Raw genomic sequence first — 26792 nt, forward strand, 5'->3', positions numbered from 1 at the left:
GAGCTCGTATACAACCCCCTAGTTCAATTGGGGCACATAAACTGCGAGCTACAGCTGCTTCAGTAGCGAACTTGAAATCAATCCCAGTTCAGGATATCTTCAGAGCAGCAACCTGGTCTTCTGTTCATACTTCTACAAAGCACTATTGTTTAGACCAAAGCTTAACACAGGATGTTCGTTTTGGACAATCAGTCTTGTGTAACTTATTTGCATTATAAGTTATATCCACCTCCTGTCTGCTTTTTCAGCTTGGGCTCACCAACAAGTGTGTCATTTTTGTCTCTAGCAATATAACAAGTCGAGATGAGGGGATGGAGAGCGGGCAAGTGTGGTAGCATTCCCCTGCTTGTCTCCGGAGAAAGCAAAGTTGCTTACTTGTAAAAAGTGTTCTCCGTAGACAGAAGGGGAATGCAACCACACTTGCCCACCTTCCATTCCGTCATCTCAACTTGTTATATTGCTAGAGACAAAACTGACAGGATGAAGGGAGGGGCTTCAGGTGTAGGGCATCCTGCACATGTTCTGTAAGCTCAAAGCTTACTATAGCTATGGGAGAGCACTGACACAGGCTCAGTCAGAGGACTTCACCAACAAGTGTGGCTGCATTCCCCTTCTGTCTACGGAGAACATCTGTTACAGGTAAGTAACTTTGCTTTCTGTGCTGTCAGCTTGCATCAAATCTTGTTGCACTTATTTTTCATCTGGTTTACAATCTTGTCATACAAGGATCGCTACCGACCTTTTCAACATTCCTAGTTAGATTTTTATCCTTTTTGTTTTCAGGGGCCATGCATTTCTTGCCAAATAGATTTCTCTGCAGTGATTTTCCGGATATGTCCCAGAAAATAGCTCCTAGTGACTTTAAAAAGGTGTGCCAGATGTAATTGGACCGTATCTACCATGAAAACTCATAACTAGTGCCTGCAACACCTGGGGACCCAATCATGATCTCTTGTAACCTGTATTCACAGATCTCTTGGAGAGAGGAGATTGAGAGAAACAAGCATGAAAGGATTTGTGGTGCGGATGAATCTAGTCCATTGATATCATCACTGTTGGAAGCACTGTTCTCCCTGCCTTAAAAGTGCATCAATCACCCTGTGATCCTTTCCAATGGAGAGGGTTCATCTTCGTCCTCATTGGCACAGAGGGGTAAAGATGCTGGATATCAGGAGAAAACCAAGTTGCACCATCATTTGAAGTACAGAAAGAGGTTTCTGATGCCTTTGAAACACCCCTGATGTGAGGACCTCTCATCCTCCTCAACATCAGAGGGAGTGCAACAGACCAAGAAGCTGGGACCCAGCTTCCAATACACTCCAACTAGTTCAGTGGATCCAGGGGCATGTCGAATATTGCCTCCCCCAAGTTTTTATCAATGGCAGGCTTCGAGGAGCAGCTTATGAGGAAGTTTGAATATTGTAAGGCATGCTGCTTCACTTGGCGTGAAGCCATGGTTTCAAGTGTATGAAAACACACCCAAAAGGCTATTCAGAAGTCTCAACCTTTTTACAGGTGCAATCTTTGAGTCTAGAACCCAAAGTGGGTTTGAATCCCAGCACAACCAATCAGCCAAACTCAGAGAAGAGTGAGGTAAAAGCCGGTGCTAGTCAACATTTTTCCAGCAGAACGATGGAGGTATAATGTCCTTGTACAAATCATTGATATGAGCCCAAGTGGAGAATTGTGTTCAGTTTTGGGAGGCTGTATTTGACTAAGGATGTATTTCAAATCTTTTTATTTCATTAGTCAGATATGGCCTCCAAAACTGAACACAATTCTCCAAATGGGGTCTCATCAATAATTTGTACAGACATTAATTCCTCCATTCAGAGGGAGGGACAAGGGATATATGGTGGACATTTAAATACTTGAAAGATATTATTATAGAAACACCTTTTCCAGAGAAGGAAAAATTAGAGGACATGAATTGAGTTTGTGGAGTGGTAAACTTTAAGAGTAAGGGCGCAACTTTTTTCACAGAGGGTGGTTGATGCCTGGAATGCCCTCCTGAGGGAGGAAGTGGAGACAAAAATGGTGATGGAAAATCAAAAAGACATGGTATGAACACAGAGAATCTCTCTAATTAGAAAATGAATTGTATTAAAAAAACAACCTTAAATGGTTGCATCTTCATCAAGTGGTGCTCAAATAGCAACTCAGATGTGAAGAACTAAGGCTGGTATTGAGCAGGCTTGCAAGGTCTGTGTCCCGTAAATGACAGTTCAGTTTAGGATGGGCTGGAGAGGATTTAGATGACAACTCCAGTAATATGGAACATGAGGACAGTGCTGGACAGACTTTTACTGTCTGTCCTAGTAATGCCAAAGAGGCAGTTTAATCATAAACAATTGTGATTGTTGGGCAGACTGGATGAACTGTTGAGGTCTGTCTGTCATCAAGCTCTAGGCAGCACAGCATATGCAGAAAATCCATTCACTTCGTGCAGTGGATGCTTTAATTCCAAGGCCTCGATGGGCATCCGATTCGGTGTGCACTGCATTAGTGTCTCTAACCCATCAGAAGTGCTAATTTCCCTTTTGCACATATCATCTCTGGTACTTGACGTCATAAGTCCTGGCCGGACCAGGTGGTCAGTCACTTGATACAGGCAGAGACTCAATCTTCTGCTGAATATTTTTGAGTCATCAGTGCTCATAGGCATCCAAGGACCCACCAGAGGTCATCTTAGAGTGGCCTGAAAAAGATATCTGATGGTCTTCAGATGCCCATGAAAGCTTGGCCACCACATGAGGCAAATCTCCATCGGAGGAGCTCATATTCCAAGATTTTGACCTATTTCCTTTAGAGTCTAAGAATGAGCCCAGGGAAGGAGCCTTACCAAGATGGCATCCTGAAGGACTTCAGCAGAACGCCATCGTGCCTTTTTCGTAAATCAATGGTGAAAAGGAAATCTAAGATACTGAACCCGGGTCAACTGTTCAACTATCTGGCCCGATGGATGCATTCATCGAGCGTGATCCTGGGGTTGAAACCAGATGAGAAGTCCTTGGCTGAAAGAGAGAGTAAGACGGAGTACTTTCGGGCTTCACTCGAGGCAATCAGCCTCTCTCCAGAGGAGCGGAGCTTGCCGGGACAGCCTTCTCATCGGAGAAGAGCGAAGCAGCAATGCTGGATGGTAGCGAGGAGAGTGAAGACCTCGCAGTGCAGAAAGTTTTCACCGCCTCAGCATTGTTTACACCAACAACCGACGACGTGTTTTTGACCGGTGACTTACAGGAATCTGCCACAGTGATATTGCCTTCAGGTACTGTGATTAAAGAGATTGAAATTGCCTTTTCTATTTCTCTTTTGAAGAAACCCCCAGTAGTTGATTTGGATTCAATATGGGAAGCAATTTCTATGTTAGTCTTCCCTTGGGACTTCAATCCAAAAACTAGTAGAACAAACTTATGGATCATCCTTGGAAACTTCTAAATTACAACAGAAATTGGGGAAATTAGAAGCTAAAGTCCTAGACCAAGAGAAAAATCTAGAAATTATAGGAGCACAAAATCAGCTCCTAATGAGAGAAAATGGTTATATTAATAATAAGTTGGAGATATTGGAGAATGCAACATGGAGACAGAACCTCAGATTAATTAATTTTCCAAATTGCCCCACAGCTTCTGCCCTTGACTTGTTCAAGAGATATCTTTCTGAGGTCTTAAATGTGCCTGAATCTTCATAATAATAATAATAACTTTATTTTTATATACCGCCAGTAATCTTGCGACTTCTAGGCGGTTTACAATAAAGGGTAACTGTAAATACAATAAAGAGAGACTGTACATACGATGAATTAAAGAGTATAGCAGTGTACATCTGATAATACCGGCATTAATAATAGTAACAACAGTTTGTATGCTGCAAGACCAAGAAGGGCCGTGCTGCTTACAAAGAATTAGAAATGTTCCATGAATTGAATGGAGTATTCATAGTTAGTGGTATGTGATGGAGTTACGGGAGGGGCTGATGTCCTGGTTCGTTTCCTAGGTATTTCGAGAACAGGTAAGTTTTTAGGTGTTTCCTAAATTCTTCATAGTTGTTTGTGTGTGCAATTAGTTTTTCTAAGTCTTTACCCCATAAGGCTGCTTGATACGATAGCAGTTGTTGGTGGTATCTCTTATATTTGCACCCTCTAGTCGGTGGGGAGACAAATTTCAGGTGTGTTTTTCTTTCATGTCTGTTGGTTGGGAATGAGAAGAGGTCTGTAATGTATTTAGGGGCTAGACCATTTAATACCTTGAAGCAGAGACATCCTAGCTTGAATTTCGTGCGTGCCCCCATTGGCAGCCAGTGTAGGAGTTGGTAGGAAGGGGTTATGTGGTCGGACTTCTTCAGCCCGAAGATCATCCTGACTGCTGCGTTTTGTATCAGTTGTAGTCTTTGCATTTGCTTCTGGGGGATTGTCAGGTGGGTGATGTTGCAATAATCCAGGTGGCTTAGTATTAGGGATTGTACTAGAATTCTGAAAGCCGAGGTGTGGAAGTACGCCTTAATGGACCTAAGTTTCCAAAGAGTGAAAAATCCTCTTTTGATTAGGGAGTCTATATTGTTAGGCCTTGGTCTAATATTACTCCTAGGACCTTCATTGTTGATTGAATGGGGTAGTTGAGATTGTTAATGTGTAATGATTTTGTTGTGTTATTTGCGTGTGGCGAGGCTATAAAGAATTTAGTTTTATCTGAATTGAGCTTCAGTTTGAAATCTTTGGTCCATTGTTCCATCATGTTCAGCGCTTCTGATGCTGTGGGGGTGATTTCGGAGGGAGATGCAGTAAACGGGATAATGACTGTGAAGTCGTCGGCATAACTAAATACTTTTATGCCTCGCTGGGTCAGCTGCGTACCTAGTGAAGCTATATAGACGTTGAAGAGTAGTGGGGACCCCTGTGGGACGCCTGATGGGTTTCTCCATATTTTAGAGAGATTGCAATTGAAGCGAACTTGATAGGTGCGGGTCGTGAGGAATCCTCGGAACCAGTCCAGCACCTCGCCTCCAATGCCGATTGCGTCTAAGCATTGTAGTAATTTTTCGTGATCCACCAAGTCGAAGGCCGAGCTCAAGTCGAATTGCATGACTAAGGCTTTATGGCCCTTGCTGAATAAGTTACGTAGGTATTCTAAGATCGCTGCAATCACTGTCTCGGTACTAAACAGAGGTCTGAAGCCAGACTGGGTTTCATGTAGCAGCGAGAACTGATCTAGGTAGTCCGTCAATTGAGTTTGTACCAGACCTTCCATTATTTTTACGAAAAATGGGATGGATGCTACTGGTCTATAGTTGGTTGCTGATGTTAGGGGTAGTTTACGATTTTTTGGAATTGGGGTGATTATAATGTGACCATTTTTTGATAGGAATTTTCCGTTTTTGAGATTATTGGACATATGATTCCATAGTGTTATTTTAAAGTCTAATGGGGCTGTTTTCATTATGTTGGGGGGACAGGGATCTAGGATGCAGTTTGATTTAGTATATTTGTTGTAGAGTTTTATGAAGTTGTTCCATTCTAGTTCCTGAAAGGAGTTCCAAAACATGTCCACTGGTGTTTCATTTTCATGTGTGTTGGCTATTTGCTGTTCATCTGTGTTGTTTGTTGGGCAGTTGTTCCTTAGGTTCCCAATTTTTGAGTCAAAGTGTTGTGCTAGATCGTCTGCTGTTGGAAGTTTTATGTCGTGGGTGGATTGACTGTGGCGTGTGGTGTCGAATAAATTTTTAACTAGATTGAACAATTCATGAGTGTTGATTCCTTTTGAACTTGTGTTGGATATATATATTTTGGATGAGTAGAATGTTTTCCTTTTTTCTTTTATCAGTTGTTTGTATTCCTTTATATTTGATCTCCAATTGTTCCTGTCAGATGTTTCACCTGATTTGTTCCAGATCCTTTCTAGTCGTCGTATTGATTGTTTCATTTTTAGTAGTTCGGAGTCGAACCAGTTGTTATATTTATTTGAGCGGTTTGTTCTGTTTCGTTTAGGAGCTATTTTGTCTAAGATGGTTGTGCTTGTTTTTGACCACTGTTCCCAGAATTCACCCTCTTCGTTTGTCTCCTCTCGCGCTTCATATTGGGCCCAGTATTCCTCTGGGTTGATGTGGCCCCTTGTGAGATGTTCTTTTTTTATCTTTGGGTGAGTTTTTTCTTTTGGTTGGTTCCAGATTAAATTAAAGTAGTAGGTAAAATGATCGGACCAGATGTCGTGGTTCCAGATGCCGTTCGACATGGAAATAGTGGGATTTAGGATTTCTTTTGAGGACATAGCTACCAAATCTAGCTGGTGGCCTTTTTCATGGGTTTGTGTGGATGAAGGGAGGATGAAGTTGAGTGAGGATAGGAAGTTTTTGAAATCTTTTGTTTCGGGATTGTCCTTGTTCTCTAAATGTAGGTTCACGTATCCTGCTATAATATTGTAAGGCGGAGTGATTGAGTTGTGTAGGATGAATTCATAGAAGTCTTCTCTGGCCTTTGACCAGCATTTTGGCGGAACATAAAATAGTATACAGGAGAGGTACTCTTCTAGGTCCTTATTGCTAATTTTGCATGCTAGCGTTTCTAATTGGTTGGTTATCTTGGTGTCTATTAATTCAAGTTCGAGTTTTTCCTTGTGAATGACTGCTAGTCCTCCCCCTCTGCAGTCTTCACGGTTTAGCATGTGGATTTTGTAGTTTTCTGGTATTAGGTCATTTAGTATTGGATCCTCTTCTGACAGTAACCATGTTTCTGTAAGAAAGAGGCAGGCTAGCTTCTTGCAGACGATCCAGTCTTTGATTAAGAAAGCTTTGTTCCTTACTGATCTAGTGTTGAGGTAGGCGCAGGGAATGGAGATAGTTGTGATGGGTATGGTGGGTGTATTGGTTTTGATGAGTTTTATCTCCCTTGGTCTTTTTTTGAGGGTACGGTGAGGTCTATTATTACTTGTGATTGTTTTAATGTGATTTACTCTTTCTTCCTGTTGGTTAGTTAGGAGCCTAATGGGTGTATTAGGTTCGTGAACGGAGTGAAGCTTTGGGTAGAGTGATATAACATTTTTAACATTGTTGCATAGCAGATATATCCTCCTATCTCGAAGATTTATTATCTTCCTTTGGGAAATAAAAAATTGAGTGAGGATCAATTTGGTCCAGGAACTGATGCCTTAAATTTAATAGAAATCTTGGAAAAATCTGAGCCTGAACTAGTTCTACTTTGATCAATTGGCGTTAGACTCTGATAGAGAATGGTTATTAAAGATGTTCTTTAAAGTTAAAGATGAATTGTTTATGACCCATAGAATTAGAATGTATCCTGATGTGTCTAGAACAATAAAAAAAGGAAGCAATTTCTATTACTGTGACCCCCAAGTCTTAAAACTGGGTGCATCTTTTGTTTTAAGATTTCCCTGTAAGTGCTTGGTTAACTTCCAAGAAGATAGTTATGTTTTTGTTTTGTTTTTTTAATCCAGATTTATTGCAAGTAAAGAGCAGATTTTGACTAGTACACCTGTTAATATCAAAGAATGAAACTCAAAATAGATAAACCAGGTCAACCTTCAGGACTCCTCTTTTTTTTTTTTTTTTTTCTTAATTTATAAATTTAAATTGATAATTCTGTATATTTTAGGTTTTCCTCCCCATTTAATAGAGGACTATCTTATGGTGTAGGCAAAACAAAAGATGTATTTTTAATTTTTATTTGAAAATTTCCTTTAAATGTTTGTTGCCTATCCTGTTTATTTCTGTATATGATGAATTTTTGGATCATGTTAACTTGAAAATTTAATAAAGATAAAATTAAAAATAAAAAAATGAATGAGCCCAGGGCAGAAACTTTAGATACCCTGCAGTTCAGTGACCATGCCATAAGGAAGCTGTGGCAGTGCTTGTTCACAGAATTCTTAAGCAGGTCCAGATAAAGATTGGGAGTTTCCCTCACTGTACAGCAGTTGAACAAGGTCATCAGTATGTGCAGAGTGCAAAAGGCTCCTGGTCAGATCTGCTTTCAGAAGAACAAACAATGCAAAGGCTCACTTTTGGTTTCCTCCCCCAAAAAGGAGAGGGACAAGGACTTTGAAATCTTTTGGGAAAAAGTGTGTCAGAAAGCTATGCTTACAACTCACATAGCTTCACAGGTCTGTACTGTATGAGCATGCACTTGAGGAATGTTGGGCGGAGTATGCTGACTCTTCCCCAGGAGAAGGCCATTAAAGGTATTAAAAATAATCTATTAAAAGGATAATTTTTTAAAAAAAATCTTTTCTATTTTTTTAATTAAAGTAATATGATATCCATGTTAAACGTTAACTTAAAATTCTTTTTTTCTACCTTTATCTGGCTATTTAACTTTTTTTCAATTGTATTGGGCCTTGCTGATTTACTCATTCTTCTTCAGGCTCAGATGAAAGATTATCAGCGAGAGCTGGATGATACCCGTGCCTCCCGAGAGGATATCTTAGCTCAGGCCAAAGAGAATGAAAAGAAACTGAAAAGCATGGAAGCTGAGATGATCCATATGCAGGAGGTAATAAGTCCAAACACACAATGCATCCTAAGTAGCCCCTTATAAGAACCAGTACAATATTTTACCATTATGAATAACATGTTTTCCCATTGTGTAAGTTTCCTGAGGATCAAATTATGGCAGTAGTTATTCAGATTAGTGGTCCTCAAGATGGATACTCTTGGATCAAGAATACTCCTTAGCCAATCTGATTTTCAGCATATCAGTGAAAGATTTGCATGCTTTTGTGGTAGTGCATACAAATCTATCCCATTGTTGTCCCAAGTCATACTGGCAAAGGAAATATTGGAACAGTTTGAGAAACACTAACCTAGGTTATTCTATGCAAGTTCAAAATTGCTTATTACCAGATTGTGTGTGGGTTTTCCCCCCCAGGAGCTTGCTTCAGCAGAGCGTGCCAAACGCCAGGCCCAGCAGGAGAGAGACGAACTGGCTGATGAAATTGCTAATAGCAGTGGCAAAGGGTAGGTGTCTAGTAACACTGTAAATGTCAAATAAGGACCAGATGGCCCATTGAGTGTACCTAAGGTTTTGGTTTTAGGGTGTATTAATTTTTTGATGGGCCACACGTCAATAAAATAGTGTATACAAATATGCTTGTCCTATGTTACCTCCTCCCTCCATGTGGGAGCTAACCACTAATACTGGAGTGGTCACTGAAATTTAGGATTTTCCAGAGAGTCAACAATTTATCCAATTCAATAGACTTTTAGTTTAGTTCATCACTTACCCATGGTGATGAAAATTCCTAGGCATCCAAGAAGGTGAAAGGGATGTGCCCCTTAGGCCATTCACCTTTGATTGCATACAGGCATTTACTTCTTCAAAAAATAACTGCACTTTAGCTATGCTACAGTAGCTAAAGTTTGCTTCCTAGCACTACTTGCCATTTTCTCTCAGCAGGCTGGAACCACAGATCTCAGCTGTTTGCAGGCACCTCCTTGAATCTTAGGAGTAGGTGTCTCAAAAAAAAAAAAAAAAAAATGACTTGGCTGTCAGAAACCTCAATAGCCACTGTTGATTACGGGTTGAGATTCGACGCAATATTGGTCAGTTTGTTAATACTGTATCAGGGGTAGGAAATTTTGGGAGTGGGAAGTTTTATTTGTTTTTGGTTTTATAACTTGGAAGGCATTTTTTAAAATGCTTATAGTAGTGGCTACTATAAACATAAAGTGCCTTCCAAATTATAAAATTTGTAACTTTGTAAAAATTTGTATTGTTTGGTTTTTGATCCTTGCAAATAAATACATATAAATTTTAAAAAAAAATCAGTGCAAGAACTGCTAATACCTGATGGACCATCAGAATGTAACTAGTATTTCGAGTGCAATAGGTATGTCATTCTGGAGAAGTGGGTTATATCCCAGTGCTCCATTCCAGATTTTGAATTCCTCCTACTTCACAGAGGGCTCTGCTGCCCCCTACAGATTTTTCCTTTTGTACACAAACCAGAAGGAATGTTTCTGCTCTGCTTATTTCTTTATTTTTCAGGTTTTTTTCACAGTTTCTTTGTGTTTGGGTTTTTTTGCTTGATTTCAGTGCTAAGAACTATCCTAGTCAAGGGTACAGCTCTATGTGCATGGAGAAGCAGACTGAGGTCTGTAGCTGTCAGGCCAATCCCTTGTGGTACCTCTTAGCCAGTCTGGAGAGGCTTTTTGGAGCTCATGGTCTGTTCCCCTTGTAGCATTGCTCACCTACTTCATTGCCGGTACTTAAGCACAGGCTGTTAGGCACCCATAGGGGGCTCAGCAGAGTCTTACAGATTGCTGGCTGCATTTTGCCTCCCCCCACTTTTGCATTTTGTGACAAATCTAGCTCTCTGTCTAGCTTTGGCACAGGGTTAGCTAGGAAGAGCAGTAAGACCCTATGCAGGAGAGCTGACCAGGTTGGCCCTGCCGAGTGTGATAGCGCTGACTTCCCTTGTACTGACATTGTTGAGACAGACACTGACTGCCAGGGAGAGTTCAGTTACTCTCCCAAGCCTGCTATTAGAGCTCAAAGAAACCCAAGAGCCAGGGAACTACATCTCCCAGAAGGCCAGGAAACTGGCAGGAAGCTGTCAGCTAAGCAGACACAGCTGCAGAGGGAGCTTTCTCCCTCTTCAGAGCAGGGAGGGGCGAATTAGGACCTGTTAAAACAGGGCAGCTGAGACCCGGGGGGGGGGGAGCAGGGACAAGAGCTGCAGAGAGCACGGGACTTCAGAAGGAGAGGGTCTGAAAGCAGGCAGACCAAGGCACCAGCAGAAGCTGCCTACTAAAACTGAACCAGCAGCCTGGGATATGCAGGAGGTGGGTGAAATGCCTTCTAACCCAGCTACTGAATCTAACTCGATGCCAGAAGCTATGGTAATTGGAGAAGGCATATTTAAGTTCCTTGAAGCTGTAGAGGTTATGCAGATTGATTGAACCTGTAAGTTATGTTCCTCTCTTGATCTACTGACCTGCTGACTAAGAAAGGATTTGTGTTTTGAGACATAAGAAGGCACAGTGTTTTGGAAAAGCATGTACAGAGGCAAAAGTATTTGAAGTTGTTTCATGCTGGTAGCAGGATACTTTCCGTCTGTACTGATTATTGTGCTCCATTCAGCTGTGTTGCTTAGAGTGGTTGACACGGAGACCAGTAGCAGATTGAGATCTGCAGGCTGGGAGCTGAATGCCGTCCTGTTTGCTGCTAATGTTTGCCACCATTCTCTGTATGAGTCAATCTATATGGGATTTAAAGCTGCTTAAGGATATCATAACACTCTTAAGGAATATATTACCTGTTTTGTCTGCCAATTAAGAACTGTGGCTAAAAGCCTTGAGCACTCCCGATTCACTGCCTGAGTGTGGGGGAGATGACTGATAAGAAGATTTAGAAGAGGCTGCCTGTACCACTTTGTGTGCAAGCCAACTCAGCAACAAACACAAGCTAGAATTTACAGACTAGAGCATTGTGATTTTGGTGAAGCATTTACTTTATATTATTATGTTACTTTTTGGACTCTTTCCAGATCCTCCCATTGAAGCTAACTGGGACAGTCTGGTCAAGTTTGTTTGTTGCTGTTTCTTTTGGACTTTGAAATTAAGAGCCATTCTGACATATGTGAAACCAGTGAGGCCAGGTTGGCCCAGCATTTTATGTTTTGGTTTCTGAACAAAGATACTGGAAAATGTTATAACCTACTGATAACACCAGAGCAGTTTGACCTAGAGTCAGAAATAAAAGTATATCCTTATTTTGGACCTTTCAGAGTGTGTGTGATATTCCTTGCCTGTTTTCACTGAGGTCATTTGTCCTATGGGTTTTACCCTAGGCTGTTGCCTATATAATCTGAAGGATTCCCTAGTTGAAGGGAACACGCTGGGAGCAGTTACGGTCGCGGTGAACCCGGCTCGCTGCGGTGATCAGGAGCCCGCGGGTTGCGACAGTTTGCAGGTCCATGGGGGTTGGAGGCTCAATCAGACACCGGTCAGACTGGCAGAAGGAAGATTCAGTCCTGGAAGGACACTCCATTTTAAGACAGTGATTTCTTCTCCTAGATCCAGCTACCTTTGGAGCTGAGGCAGGCTCCAACACATTGCCAGCACAGGTTACAGTGAGTAAGGCTATTAAAGCCTATGAAGAAAATTTGGGTGGGGTTGTCTGTAAATCTTGTTTTTAAAGATTTCTGCCGGTTCCCTCCTCTAAAATCAGTACTTTTTATCATTTTATTTTAGCTTTTTGGCACCAAAATGCTGCTGTGGCAGCCATCTTTGATTTCCCAATTTTCTTTTTTTCAAAGTTCTCCAGAAACTCTGAATCACCTGTTTTGCCTCAAAACTGGCAGGGATGGAGTCCTCAGGCTCCTTTACTCCTAATTCACACAAGGATTACGCTGGATATGTACTCGAAGAGCACCCTTGCGCCACGTGCTGCACAGCATATCCAGTGGGGACAGGAGTAGTTGGCTTAGCCTCCCCTTTGCTCTCTGGGACCGAGAAATGGGCAGACAGCCTTTGGTTCAAGCCAAATTCCTTCAAGAGTGACAGAATGACGTTCCTGAACACAGTGGCACAGAGGCTACGGAGCCTCAGAAACTCAAACTGGAGTCCTCTAAAGGAGACTCTACGCTGCCAATGCAAGATTTTCTACAGAATTTTTAATCTGGTGTGGACAGTCTTTCAGGATGGCTGAATTCCACAGGGAGAGTCTTGCAGCACAGCAGGAGGGGGTACAAGGGAGTTGGGACTCCCAAGGCATGTCTGCCTCAAGTTCAGAGGCTGGCCAAGTTCTGGTAGGCCTTTCCAAGAGAGTCTCAAGTCTCAGAGGATGAAATGTCTTTTACTATTCCTTTATGGTCACAGAGCGAGCTCAGGTACATGTTCGCCAAATAGCCCTTAAGGTCAGCTAGCAGTTCAGACCTTCCGCTCTGTTGGATGTTATTACTGGTTCTTTGTGGGAGTTAATTTTGGTCTCCCAGCAGGTTTCCTGTGCTCCCTGCTCTATATTGAGCAGAATAAGATCCCAGTCTTGTGTTTTCCTGGTGTGATGGTATTAAGAACATAAGAATTACCAAAACTGGGACAGACTGAAGAACCATCAAGCTCAGTATTAGAGAATGACACGGTGAAAAAATTGGTCCCCGTCACCGCCCCGTCCCCGTCTCACCATCCCCGTCACCGCCCCGTCCCCGTCTCACCAACCCCGTCACCGCCCCGTCCCCGTCTCACCATCCTCTTCACCGCCCCGTCACCGCCACTGCCACCCCATTCACCGCCCCGTCACCGCCACTGCAATCCCATTCACTTTTCTTTATTTACGTATAAAGGAAACATTCTTTAAAACTTTAAAACTTAGTTAAATATTAGTTAATAACTATACAAAAACAAAACACGCAGAGAAAAAATTAATTAATAAAAATTCTCAAAACTGACACATTTTGATCACTAAATTTAAAATAGTTATTTTTCATACAGTTTTTCAATCACTAATCTTCCACCACCCCTGGGGCTAGCAATGCAAAAACAAACACGACATGTACTTTAAATGCTGCCGTGATTAGCATAGTGACCGCGGCTACGGCTGCAAGTCTCCCCTCCCCCCAGCGATCACGGCAGGAGGGCACCCAACCCCTCATGTAGACCCCCCCAACGGCCCTCCCGACAATCGCAGCAGAAGGGTACCCAACCCCTCCTGCCGGTCCTCCCAATGGCCTCCCCTAAGATCGCCGGCAGGAGGGTACCCAACCCCTCCTGCTGGACCCCCCCCCAACGAACCCTCCCACCCCGGAACCCCCTTAGTCTTACTTTTCAAGTTGGACCGGACAGCTCCTCGCTCGTCTGGCCAGCAGGCCTGCCTCCGTCCAAATGAGGCGGGCCCGCCCCTCCCCTCCCCTCCCCTGCCTCCCAATGGCCTCCCCTAAGATCGCCGGCAGGAGGGTACCCAACCCCTCCTGCTGGACCCCCCCCCCAACGAACCCTCCCACCCCGGAACCCCCTTAGTCTTACTTTTCAAGTTGGACCGGACAGCTCCTCGCTCGTCTGGCCAGCAGGCCTGCCTCCGTCCAAATGAGGCGGGCCCGCCCCTACCCTGCCCAACCCACAGGATCCTAGGGCCTGATTGGTCTAGGCACCTAAAGCCACTCCCGCTATAGGAGGGGCCTTAGGTGCTTGGGCCAATCAGGCCCTAGGATCCTGTGGGTTAGGCAGGGGAGGGGAGGGGCGGGCCCGCCTCATTTGGACGGAGGCAGGCCTGCTGGCCAGACGAGCGAGGAGCTGTCCGGTCCAACTTGAAAAGTAAGACTAAGGGGGTTCCGGGGTGGGAGGGTTCGTTGGGGGGGGGTCCAGCAGGAGGGGTTGGGTACCCTCCTGCCGGCGATCTTAGGGGAGGCCATTGGGAGGCAGGGGAGGGGAGGGGCGGGCCCGCCTCATTTGGACGGAGGCAGGCCTGCTGGCCAGACGAGCGAGGAGCTGTCCGGTCCAACTTGGAAAGTAAGACTAAGGGGGTTCCGGGGTGGGAGGGTTTGTTGGGGGGGGGTCCAGCAGGAGGGGTTGGGTACCCTCCTGCCGGCGATCTTAGGGGAGGCCATTGGGAGGACCGGCAGGAGGGGTTGGGTACCCTTCTGCTGCGATTGGCAGGAAGGGTTGATCTGACAAATGAGGAGCACGGTGAAACACAGGTAAATAGCGGTTCCTAGAAGGGGGTACATTGGCCCGCGGGGACAAACCTGTTCACCGTTTCCGCGGTCGGTGAATGGCCTTGTCCCCGTTACCGCAGCGACTGCTAGTTTTCTTCCCCGTTTTCGGCGGTGACCCGCGGCTTAAATGCGGTGGCCGCGGGTAAACCGTCACCGTGTCATTCTCTACTCAGTATCGTTTCCAACAGTGACCAGCCCAGGTCCAAAACCACTACCTGCTGCTCTGATCAGGTTTCCATTCACCTACTCAGCGCTCTCTCTCTCCTGCTGTCATCCCTTCCATAGGTCACATCCTCAACCTATCGCTCTCCACTGCAACTGTCCCTAGTGCCTTCAAATATTCTGTTGTCAGTGTCACACCCCTCCTCAAAGAAACCCTCACTAGGCCCCACGTACCCTTCCAACTATCACCCCATTTCTCTCCTCCCTTTCTTATCCAAGTTACTTGAATGTGCTTTTCACTGTCGTTGCCTGGACTTCCTCTCATCCCCAAGCTATTCTAAATCCATTTCAGTCAGACTTTCGCCTGCTGCATTCCACAGAAACCACCCTTACTAAAGTTTCCAGTGACTGTTTCTGGCCAGATCCAAAGGCCTCTACTATATCCTCATCCTTCTTGATGTATATGCTGCCTTTGATACTGTTGATCACTGTTTGCTTCTTGATACGCTGTCCTCACTGGGATTCCAGTGTTCTGCTCTCTTGGTTTTCTTCCTATCTCTCCCATCGCACCTTCAGTATATGCAATGGTGATTCTTCTTCCACAGCCATTTCACTATCAATTGGTGTATCTCCAAAGCTCTTTCCAGTGCAACAGGAAAGACATTCTAGACAAGTGGTTAGTGTCTGAATAGCTGAGCACCATATGCAGAAGAAATCCAATCCGGACTCTGCTATACTTTAGTGTGCTCTCTAACTCCACTTACAGATTTTCCCTTCTGCACGTGTGCCAGCAGGAGTGTTTGTTCTGTTCCATCCTTTTTATTTTATTTGATGGTTTTTGTCCCTTTGGGGGGATTTCTTGTGCTTGGAGCGATTTATTCAGCTCTGCCTGCGTGGAGAACACCACAGACTTCGGTCTGCAGCTGACAGGCCAATCCCAGTTGGTACCTGTCAGCCAGCCTGCATTTGCTGAGGAGTTCGGGCCATCCTCGTTTCTCCTACCACAGGATGAAGTTTGTCATAGGCGACTCAGAGGTGTCTCGCAGGGTGCCGGATGCATTCCGTGCCTCCACCCATTCCTGAGCACATCCGTCGGTCCGCAGGGGTGGAGGTGCATTCAGGCATGGAGTCTGACTGGCATCCCGAAGATCGGTATCATGGAGGCATTCTAAGCATATTGCAGTGGTTCTCAGATTCCATTACTGTAAGAGCTGTGGCAGGCTGCAGCCATTTCTAGCATTTCAGCACAGGTCATGGTGCGTAAAGGCTGTCATAGCCTGTAAGTCGGATTGTGGGAGGTCTGAATTTCGCAGTTTTGAAGGTTTCTTCATGTGTTCCCCCACCTGCAAAATCTTAAAATCGCCTTTTCTAATGTTTGCTATATATGGAAAATATTGCGATTTTGGTGCAGATTTCTTAGAGGAGACCATCTTGGATTTTTAGCTATCTTTTTTTTTTTTTTTTTTTTTAATCAAAAGCTCCCTGCTTCTCCAAAACTGCAATTTTTGCCTCCCAACTTGTTGGGGTGGAGTCCTTGTGCTCTCCTAATGTGGATTCTTGCCAGGATTGTGCAAATTGGGTACTTTTGGAGCATTTTTGTGCCATGTGTTTTGTGGTGCATCCAGGAGTGGCAATAGCGCAAGGCTTAGCCTCTTCCCTGATTCAGCAGATAACTAAATACTCGGCTAACCTGGCATGGCAGCTTATTTGTTTTCGGGGCTCAGCATGGCTTATAGTTCTGTGCATAAGCTGTGGACCCTCCCTGCCTCAGAACCACATTCTTCTGTCATTTCAGGGTGACTGCACCCCAGGAGCTAGAGACCTTCGCAAAATTTATAGCATATTTGTGGAATGTATCTCGCAACAGGCATTCTTCCCCTGCGCAGACCCACTCTGCTTCTGATCCCAAATACTTTTTTACAGAATGGGTGGTAGAAGAATGGAAAAGTCTCCTAAAAGAGATGGTGGAGACAAAGACTGTCTGAATTCAAGAAAGAGGAAGAGATAATGGTTACTGTGGATGGGCAGACTGGATGGGCCTTTTGTCCTTTATCTGCCATCATGTTTCTATGTCTCTAAGCAGCATTGCTTCTATAGGCACATCTTCCTCTCAGTCCACTGTTGTTCCAGCGCTGCCTGATCTTGATCTGGGTGATCCTTTGGATGATGACCAGCTCACTGGCCCTTTATGCTCCAGCACAGTGCTTCTGGGCACTGGAGTTCAGGACTTTGTTCTGGCTCCTCGGAGTCCTTGGGAGCGGCTTTGCCAAATCTTATGCCTGTGTCTCTGCAGGAGTTGAATTTGGTCTCTTAGCCGGCTCTGCCCACTTTTTCATCCTAGCTTTGTGGAATGTGCTCCCAGTCTTCTGCCTTTCCCTAGTACCCTGACCTTTTTATTCTCAGAGCTCTGGATGGAGCTATTAAGATAGCGTGAAAAATGTCTCGCTTTTATCTACTGGCACAGGAGTGCCAGCAGCTTCTGGGTCTGCCTAGGGTAGATTTTTGAGTTGCACATGTGACTTCCAGCAACTCTCTTCCTAGGGCAGGTGGTGTAGTGTTTGCGGGTATGCAGGACCACCGGGTGGTCCTCTGCTGCTGCAGCTGCTCTAGGCATTAAGGCTGTTCTGGTGGCATCCTTTTTCGCTCGTACCTGTTTATCTCAGCTGAGCTGCTATGAAGCCTGAGGCTATGGATCTTCCTCCTCAACTTCTTTTGGCTGCTTATGTGAGTACCGGCTAAGGTGCGGTTGTACCAGTGGAGTACCTAGGGTATGTGGCACCCGGGGCCCATCATTTTTTGACACACCCCCCCCCCCTATGTAAAAAAAATATTTTTTGTAATGACCATGAAACAGAATAAATGGTCAGAATAGAAACAGGCAGTGAAAATTTTCTTATATTCCAAACATAACATAACATAAATTATGTCTGAATTGTCATGACATCAGAAGTACATATGGAGTAGTTGCAGGTGATGCTTGGGACAGTTCTGATTGTGTTAGTTCGGTTTTATGTGTTTTTTGAATAGAAGGGTTTTTATTTCTTTTTGAAGGTTTTGCAGTCTGTGGTCGATGTCAATTGGTTGTAGAGTTGGGGGTCGAGTGTTGCAGCTCGAATGGCTAGGAGGTTGTCGAACAGTTTTTTTCTTTTGACGTTTTTGGTTGGAGGGTGTGTGAATGGTGCGTGAGTTCTCCTATGTCTGTTTGAAGTGGATTGAATTATTTAGCTGAAGAAATTAGTTACCCCCTCATCCCACACACATTAATTCTCTTCCATTTTTGTTCCCATTATAAAAAGCACTGATAAGTTCCCAGAAAAAAAATATATTAAAATAAGAAGTGAAAACAAAGGCCCCTACAGATGAGAACATAACATAAGAATAGCCTAACTGGGTCAGACCAATGGTCCATCATGCCCAGTAGCCCATTCTCATGGTAGCCAATCCAGGACACTAATACCTGGTCAAAACCCAAAGAGTAGCAACATTCCATGCTACCGATCCAGGGCAAGCAGACACTTCCCCCATGTCTTAATAACAGATTATGGACTTTTCCTCCAGGAATTTGTCCAAATCTTTCTTAAAACCAGCTACACTATCTGCTTTTACCATAACTTCTGGCCACTTCATTTTTAAGTTTAGATCTTTCCTTTCAAACAGAGACCTTGCTAGATGTCAAATACAGCACAAGGTAACTTCACATGGACTTAGCTGTGCAGGAAATGTGAATCTCCTCATACACCCACCATATAGTGCAAAAATGTGCAAAGGTCTGTTTTTTTCTTTCGATCACTACATAGCCTAATGCCACACAAGCAGCGCTGTTACAAACATATTCTGTAGGTCAATGCTAAGGATAACAAAGTTTCCTTCCTTGGACCAGAAGGAGATAAACCACTGGAAGAGATCCCAAAACAACACCCAAAGACCCACTCAGTGTGTGAACCAGTTGAGTGGAGTGGACTAACTGGGGGGTGGAAATGGGCCCGGAGTTTGCTCAGCAGAATTTCCCAGACCACCTCTTCCTCTCAACACATTGACACGCTGCCACCATCACCACTAGGAACACCTCACTGGGTAGGCCAGCTATGCTATAAACTTTATAAAACACATTATTATATTTTCTTATAAAGCACATATTTTAACTGAACTCTCTGACATCCTCAGCCTTTCCATTCACAAAAATAGAAGGAAGAAAAGTTCCCATTTCCTGCTGTCTCATGTCCCTGGCCTATACAATATTTTTTTTCTGCAGACCCTTCAAAAGTCTGACCAAATCCTTGTTTCACTTGCATTATAAAGTACTGAGGATGCCATCTCTCCCCAATCCCAGGTCCTAAAGTCTAAGACAGTAGCGCAAACTAATGCTGCCAGATACAGGAAAAAAATTTTTGATTCGATTCAGCCCTATTGAATTGGTTTTTCAATTCGATTTTCCTGCCCAGTTGGGTGATTTTTTTCAAAACTCCTGGTGGGTTTTATAGCTTTTTCACCCCCTTTGGCTTCTCCTAACCACACTGGCGCTGTGGTGTAAATAAAATAAAGAAACAAAAAGGACTTTTCCTCTCTCTGTTAAATCCTAGCTCACGTTTGCAGTCCAACACCAGCTCTGGCAGGATACACATTTCAAATCTGACATATTATAATCACAAAACAGAAAATAAAATTAATTTTTCTACCTTTTGTTGTCTGATTATATTTCAAATCTTGTTAGTCCAAGACTCTGGTTTTCTTCTGATAACTTGCTTGCCAGGGTCTCCTTCTTTCTGCATGCTAACCATCCATCTGCCAACTCTGTCCTCCCTTTCCATTTCCCTTCCCTTCCCAGGAAGTCTGGTATCTTTCCTTTTTTTCATCTCCCTCCACAGATCCACCTTTTCTTAAATACCCTTTCATCCGGCATCTCTCCCTCCTTCCCCACCACCCCAGAGTCCACCATCTCTCCCTTTCTTTTCCTAATTACCCTCCTATCCAGTATCTCTATCCCTCCTCCACACCATCCCTTGTGTCCAATTTCTCTCCCTTTCTGTTCCTTCCCTCCCTAAATCCCATGGTCCATCATCTCTCTCCCTCTCCTCTATTTTCAGACCCATTATTTCTTCCCCCCCCCCAAAGTTTGGCATATGCACGTCTCTTTGAACACCCCCTTCCCTCCGTGTACTTCTAAATCATGGTCCCCCCCAAAGGCCTGTCCCCCCTTAAAGGTCTGCCTGTTCCCCCTTGAAGGCCTGCACCCCACTTGAAGGCCTGTCCCATCCCCTTGTAGACCTGTCCCCCCCTTGAAGGCCTGCCTGCCTGTCCCCCCCTTGAAGGTCTGCACCCCCCGAAGGCCTGCACCCCCCCAAAGGCCTACACCCCCCCGAAGGCCTGCACCCCCCCTGAAGGCCTGCCTGCACCCCTTGAAGGTCTGCACCCCCCCCCGAAGGCCTGTCCCCCCTTGAAGGCCTGCCTGCCTGTCACCCCCTCCCCCTTGAAAGCCTGCCTGCCTGCCCGCCCGCCCCACCCTGAAGGCCTGATGCCCCGACCCACCCCGAAGGACCGCTCACCCCCCTGGCCTCCCCGCACCACCTATGAAGCAGCCGCAGCAGGATCGCGAAGTCAGTGTCAGCGATCCCTGCGCTGCTTCCTGCGCCACGGTCCCGCCCCTCCTCTGACGTCAGAGGAGGGGCGGGATCGCGGCGCAGGAAGCAGCGCAGGGATCGCTGACGCTGACTTCGCGATCCTGCTGCGGGCTGCTTCACAGGTGGTGCAGGAAGGTCAGTGGGGCGAGCAGTCCTTCGGGGGTGGGGGGGGGACTGAACGGCAAGGCCGGGAGCACCCCCTTAGGGCTGGCACCCGGGGCGCACCGCCCCCCCCTTGGTACGCCACTGGGTTGTACTCCATTTTTGTTTGTAGGATGCTCTGGATCTGACAGTGAATTGCTCATTCCACTTAAAAGTCTCCATCAGCTAATCTTTCCTTTAAGCAGCGGTTTTGGTTTGGCAAGGAACTGGAAGATCTCATTAATTCTGTGCTGGAACATCGCCCTATGTCCCTACCTGATAACAGCTCAGAATCTTTAGAGGTTCTGGTCGCTCTTATTTTTTGTGAATCCAGGCGATTCCACCTGTATATGACTATCATGTCTCCAGAATTTTCCCAGAGTTCCTGGCAGCAGTACTTCGACTGCAGGTGTATTCATCCATCTGCCTCCCATTTTGCGAACAAAGGCGCAATGACTCCAGGCCGGAGTATGCCTCTCTATAGATAGGTGGCAGACTCTCAGTTGCCTGCTGGCCTGGGCTTCACATTTTGCAGTCAATGGTGTAATCATGTTTGGACTATTGTAATCTTGTGCTTTTGGGTTTACCATTGTCCCTGTTGAGTGCATTACAGGTGGCTCAAAACTCAGTGGTTAGAGCTTTTTTTCATTTGGACAGGACTGAACATGTTACAGAATATTATGTGAAGTTATACTTGTTGAAATTGAAAGACTTTATATACTTTAAACTTCTGGTGATGGTCTGTGTTTGACTCCCACAAGTTTGGTGGGTATTATTCAAGCTTATGCCCCTTTATCCAAGTTGCATTCTGTCCATCATGACAATTTGTTTGTGCCATCAGTAAGAGAATTGAGATTAAGTATCTCATGTGCAACTGTGTTTTCCTGTAGGGGCCCTCAGGAATGGAACCGGCTACCTTTGCACATTAGAATGCAAAGCAATCTCAAGACTTTAAGAAATTACTGAAGAGGCATTTATTTTGCAAGATGAAATATGGGCATTAAGAAACTTGTTTTGATGAAAGTGCTGATAGCATATCTTGTTTTATATGTATCTTATGTTTTTATTATGTATGTTTATATTGTGAGCCGCCTTGGGAAAGGCGGGTTATAAATTTTTTAAAAAACCAACAAAACCCAAACATTGGACTAGCCTGGTTTCTGACGGGTTGGTTTTTGGACTCTCTGCAGGTCAACCTGCCACAGTGCTCAAGGTGCAAGCCACTTGCTAGATATTCAGGCTATAGAGCCAGGCCGCCTGATCTCTTGGGCTCAGGTGGCTATTCCATATACTTCATTGTGCCTAAGAGAGGCTCTGTCAATTGATGGCCTGTTCTGGATCTTTAGCATGTAAATGTGACTCTCATGGTTCTAAACTTTTGCATGGAGACATTGCGATCTGTCATTGCAGTGGTGGCCCTGGGAGAGTTCAACTTTCTGAATCTCAAGAAAGCTTCCAGCCACACATCACATGCTTGCAGTTTCATTATTTAAACATAAAAAATAAATATACCGTATATACTCTAATATAAACTGAGATTTTTGGGCCAAAAATGGGGTTCTCAGTTTATATTAGAGGAATTTATCTGGTTTTGCTCTGTCTGATTTGCTCCTCCTCCGGTTGTCAAACAGATTTTTCAGCAGAAACTCCCTGAGCTGGGAGTTCTGCCTCCATGCTCTCCGTGGTAATAGAAACTGCCTAAGGAGAAAGGACTGTTCCCAACTCCAGGGTTACCTCACCCCTTGGAGAGCTGACAATCTGGGGCTGCGGGGGTGGTGCACGGACATCTAGACTAAGGGTGGTATCTTGCCCAAGAGGTGCAGCTCCATCTCACCCAGCCTCGGTGTCCTCAGCGGGTCGTCCTCAGCAGGCCAACCTCAGACGTCAGGATCGTGACTCCCTGCATCCGCCGCAGCAGCTCTTCAATATTGCCAAGAGTCAGCACCACAGAGCGCAGCGAGGCGCCAGCAGCGCTCCTGCCTCTCCTCTTCTGGCATGACAAAAGAAATCAAGCCACACAAGCCTCCAAACAAGGAAAAAGAGTAGAAGAACAGAGTGACTAGGTGCGTACTTCTCACCATGGCTTAGCAGCAGCCATCTTGGATCCCCAAGATAGATTCTTGGTAGCGCAGGTTACCAAGCGCGCTTCCCTGTCAAGTGTTGGATTCATGGTATTCAAGATTATCTAATCAGGCAAAGTGGCTGTGGTGTTTTGTTTTCTTTTTTAATGTATTTCGAAGCTCTAACTTTGAATTAAAGCAGCTCCCTTTATATGTCACACACTTTTCATACCAAGTTGCAGAGTCCTGAGCTGGCAGAGGGCCTCATTTGTTCCAGCTCCTATTGGATGGCATTGATTATGTAGCCAATGCTCTACAACATCATTGAAGTCATGAGCAATGTTTCGGCAGCTTTGATCTCAGCCTGCAGTATGCTCTGAATCAGCCAGTGGGCTTGAGTTTCCTTCTCCCAAGTCTACCTTCAGCAGCCATCTTTTCAAGGGTCAAATGTTGTTCCGAACAGGACTGGACGAATGCATGACTTGTTTGGCATAGTAAATGATGGCAGATAAAGACCCGAGTGGTCCATCCAGTCTGCCCAACCATATATGCTCCATAAATTAGTTTAAATGGTCCTTTTTCTTAGATATTTCTGGGCCAGAAACCCAGAGCCCTGCCCAGTATTTGATGAGGTTCCATCTACTGGAGTCACTCAAGCCCATCTTAACCATCCCAGCCATCGAAACCCTCCCCAGCCCATCCTCAACTGAATGTCCATATAAGGGACACAGGCTGTGCAAGCCTACCCAGTACTGGCCTTAGTTCATTCACTATATACCCATTATTTTCTGATTAGAGATCCTGTGTGTTCATCCCAAGCTTGTTTGAACTCTGTCACCTTTTTCTCCTCCACTACCTCCCTTGGGAGCGCACTTCACACATCAACCACCCTCTCCGTAAAGAAGAGTTTCCTAACATTACTCTTGAATAAACCAACCCTCAACCTCAAATTATGCCCTCTGGTTTTACCATTTTCCTTTCTCTGGAATAGATTTTGTCTACGTTAATATCTTTCAAGTATTTGAACATCTGAATCATATCTCCTCTGTCCCTTCTTTCCTCTAGGGTAAACATATTCAGGATTTCCAGTCTCCTCATATGTCTTCTGGCACAAACCTACCATTTTCGTCGCCTTCCTCTTGATCGCTTCAAGTCTTTTTATGTCTTTCGCCAGATACGGTCTCCAAAATTGAACACAATATGCCAAGTAGGGCCTCACTGTACAGGGGCATCAACACCTTCTACTGATCACGCCTCTCTCTATACAGCCTAGTCTCTCTCTATAGAGCCACCTCCTTGTTACACTGTTTATTTACCTTTAGATCTTCAGACACTATCACCCCAAGGTCCCTCTCCCCATACGTGCTTATCAGCCTCTCACAAACTCCTGTGTAAACCTCTCGTGGCTCCAGCCAGTCTAATTTTAGGGGCTCCATGTGCCTTTGGCAGTCCTCAGCAGGAGCCTTCTCTCAGAGGTCCTTCTAAGGATCCATAGAAACATGACAGCAGATAACGGCCAAATGGCCTATCTAGTCTGCCTATCCACAGTAACCATTATCTCTTTCTCTCTACGAGATCCCACATGCCTATCCCAAGCCCTCTTGAATTCAGACACAGTCTCTGTTTCCACCACCTCTTCTGGGAGACTGTTCCATGCATCTACCACCCTTTCCATAAAAAAGTATTTCCTCAGATTACTCCGGAGCCTATCACCTCTTCCTATGCCCTCTCATTGCAGAGTTTCCTTTAAATGAAAGAGACTCGACTTATGCCCATTTATATTATGTATACATTTAAACGACTATCATATCTCCCCTCTCCCGCCTTTCCTCCAAAGTACATAGATTGAGATCTTTAAGTCTGTTCCCTTACGCCTTACCATGAAGACAACACACCATTCTGTATCGCTTGATAGACCGGTATAGTTCCTTACAGATGGGTTATATACCTCACTGCTACCAACAGGTGGAGACTGAGATCAAATTTGTATATCAATACAGCTTCACCTCTACTGATCCAGTCTTACTCAGTCTCCGGTAGCAGAGTGGTAGGATAATTATCCCAGGACAAGCAGGCAGCATATTCTTAACGTATGGGTGACGTCACCGACGGAGCCCCGGTACGGACCTTTTTAACTAGAAAGTTCTAGTTGGCCGCACCGCGCATGCGCGAGTGCCTTCCCGCCCGACGGAGGAGTGCGTGGTCTCCAGTTTCTTCGTTTCCGCGGAGCGAAGAAGACGCATGTGGTATTCAACGGCTGTTGAACACTCCTTTTTTTCCTTCCCGCTCGCGTTATTCTGATTTTTTCTGCTTTTTTCCTTCGGGTTTTTCTGTTTTCTTTCTTTTTTTTTTTTTTTTTTTTTTTAAACATATTTTTATTGACAGCGAGAGAGAATACACCGCCCAGCAGGGCGCCACAGTAACCATTGAAAAGACAAATAACAGTCCAACACTCTGAACAGGCATCAACAATAGCAATACGTCCCCCAGGGTACCCCCTCATGCATGTGATAGACAAAAAACAGAGCAAGACAAAAAAGAGCATTGAGGGCATAAGCTGAGAGGAACATTCGGAAAGGTAGGTCGCCCGTCTGAAGCAGTGATCTCCCGCCATTTTTCCATGAGAAGAACCCCCAAAAAACCCACGCAACACTCAGATCATCAAGCGCACTCATCATCAGCCATTCATACAAACCATTCACTCATATCCCAGGAAGCTCCCTCCCCCCCTCCCCTCCCCCCCATCCCAGGGCACTAAAGTATAGAGAGAGGGAAAGAAAAAGAAAAAAGAGAGAGAAAAAGAAGGCTATTAAGAGTCAGTTAAAGAAGGCAAACCCCCGAGGGCCGGCCAAGAAACGGAAAATCAGTCCCCTGCTAAGAAGGCCCCTGGTCCCCCTCTCGTGCGGTCGACGGCACCAGGTCCCGCAGTCTCGCCCATAAGCCAGCGTAATGTTGCTTAAGTACGCTCGTTGTTCTCGCTTGGGATCGAATTTCAAACAGAGCTACCTCTCGAAGCCGGCACCTCCAGTGCGGCAGCGGAGGGGGCTCTTCAGACATCCAGTATGTCAAGATCAGTTTCTTTACTACCAAAATAGCATTATAGAGAAACCTGCATTGGGGTGTGGTGAATCCCTGGTCCTGGAGGGATGACTGCAGACCCAGGAGTATGAACCCATAGTCCCATTCCACAGTGCGCTGCACCACCTGTTCCAACAAGGGGAGGGCTTCCTTCCACACATCCAGCCGTGGGCACTCCAAAAAGGAATGTATATATGTACCAGCACTGCTCTTGCATTTAATACAAAGACCGCTCTCCCATATTCCCAGTCGCGCTCCCCTCTGTGCCGTAAAGTATGCCCTATGAAGGATCTTATACTGTAGTTCCTGGAAGTCAGCTGATTTAGTGTAGGAATATAGTGTCGTAAAGCAGGCAGTGAACTGTGATTCAGAAATATCCTGCCCCAGGTCTCGTTCCCAGGATGTACGCACCGGTGTAAGTACCGACGTGAGAAGAGACAACTTAAGGACGCGATACCAGCGCGCCAGGGAATTTAGCGCGGGCTGGGTGGCCGAGAACAAGATATCCAGTGGGCCCCTGACCCAGGCCCCCGCCACTCCCCTACGTTCCGTCTCCCAGTAGTGACGGACCTGAAAATAAGAAAACATATAGCTCGAGGGAAGGCCCCACGCGTCCCGGACCTGCTGGAAGGAGGGAAATCCAGACGGAGACAGGTCAAGAACGTTTTCCATCAACCTACAACCCTGGGCCGACCAATGCTGAAATACAGATCTACCCCTGCCTGGGGGGAACCTGGGGTTGCCCTCCAGGCGCACAAAAGGGGATATATCCGGTGGTAGTTGCTGTCGTCGCCTCCACCAGCGCCATGCCAGTCTGAACGGGCGCAGAAAACGAGAACAAACCGTATAGCGCCTCCCAGGATCATCATGTCGATGTATGAGGTTCATAAATTGAAAGGGGGCACTCCAGCTCGCCAACCATCCCCGAGGGGAGTAGCGGGGGCACTCACTATAGCCCTCGTGAATCCAACGGAGGAGAGAGGCAACATTATAAAGCCGAATATCCGGGACATTGAGTCCCCCCAGTGATTTATCCAAGATAAGCTTGGACATCGCTATCCGAGGAGTGCGAG

General features: G+C 45.3%; 1 protein-coding gene across 2 annotated transcripts in view; it reads left to right on the top strand.

Annotated features, from left to right (window-relative positions):
* MYH9 (myosin heavy chain 9) overlaps positions 1-26792 on the top strand; it is an 807001-nt gene that overhangs the window by 689198 nt on the left and 91011 nt on the right. For both annotated transcript variants that reach the window (XM_033935132.1, XM_033935133.1), the window contains exons 35-36: positions 8372-8500; positions 8876-8964. In XM_033935132.1, coding sequence (XP_033791023.1) covers positions 8372-8500; positions 8876-8964 — 218 coding nt within the window. The remainder of the gene's footprint in view (positions 1-8371; positions 8501-8875; positions 8965-26792) is intronic.

This window comes from Geotrypetes seraphini, chromosome 2, assembly GCF_902459505.1.
Source record: "Geotrypetes seraphini chromosome 2, aGeoSer1.1, whole genome shotgun sequence".
Taxonomy (NCBI): Eukaryota; Metazoa; Chordata; class Amphibia; order Gymnophiona; family Dermophiidae; genus Geotrypetes; species Geotrypetes seraphini.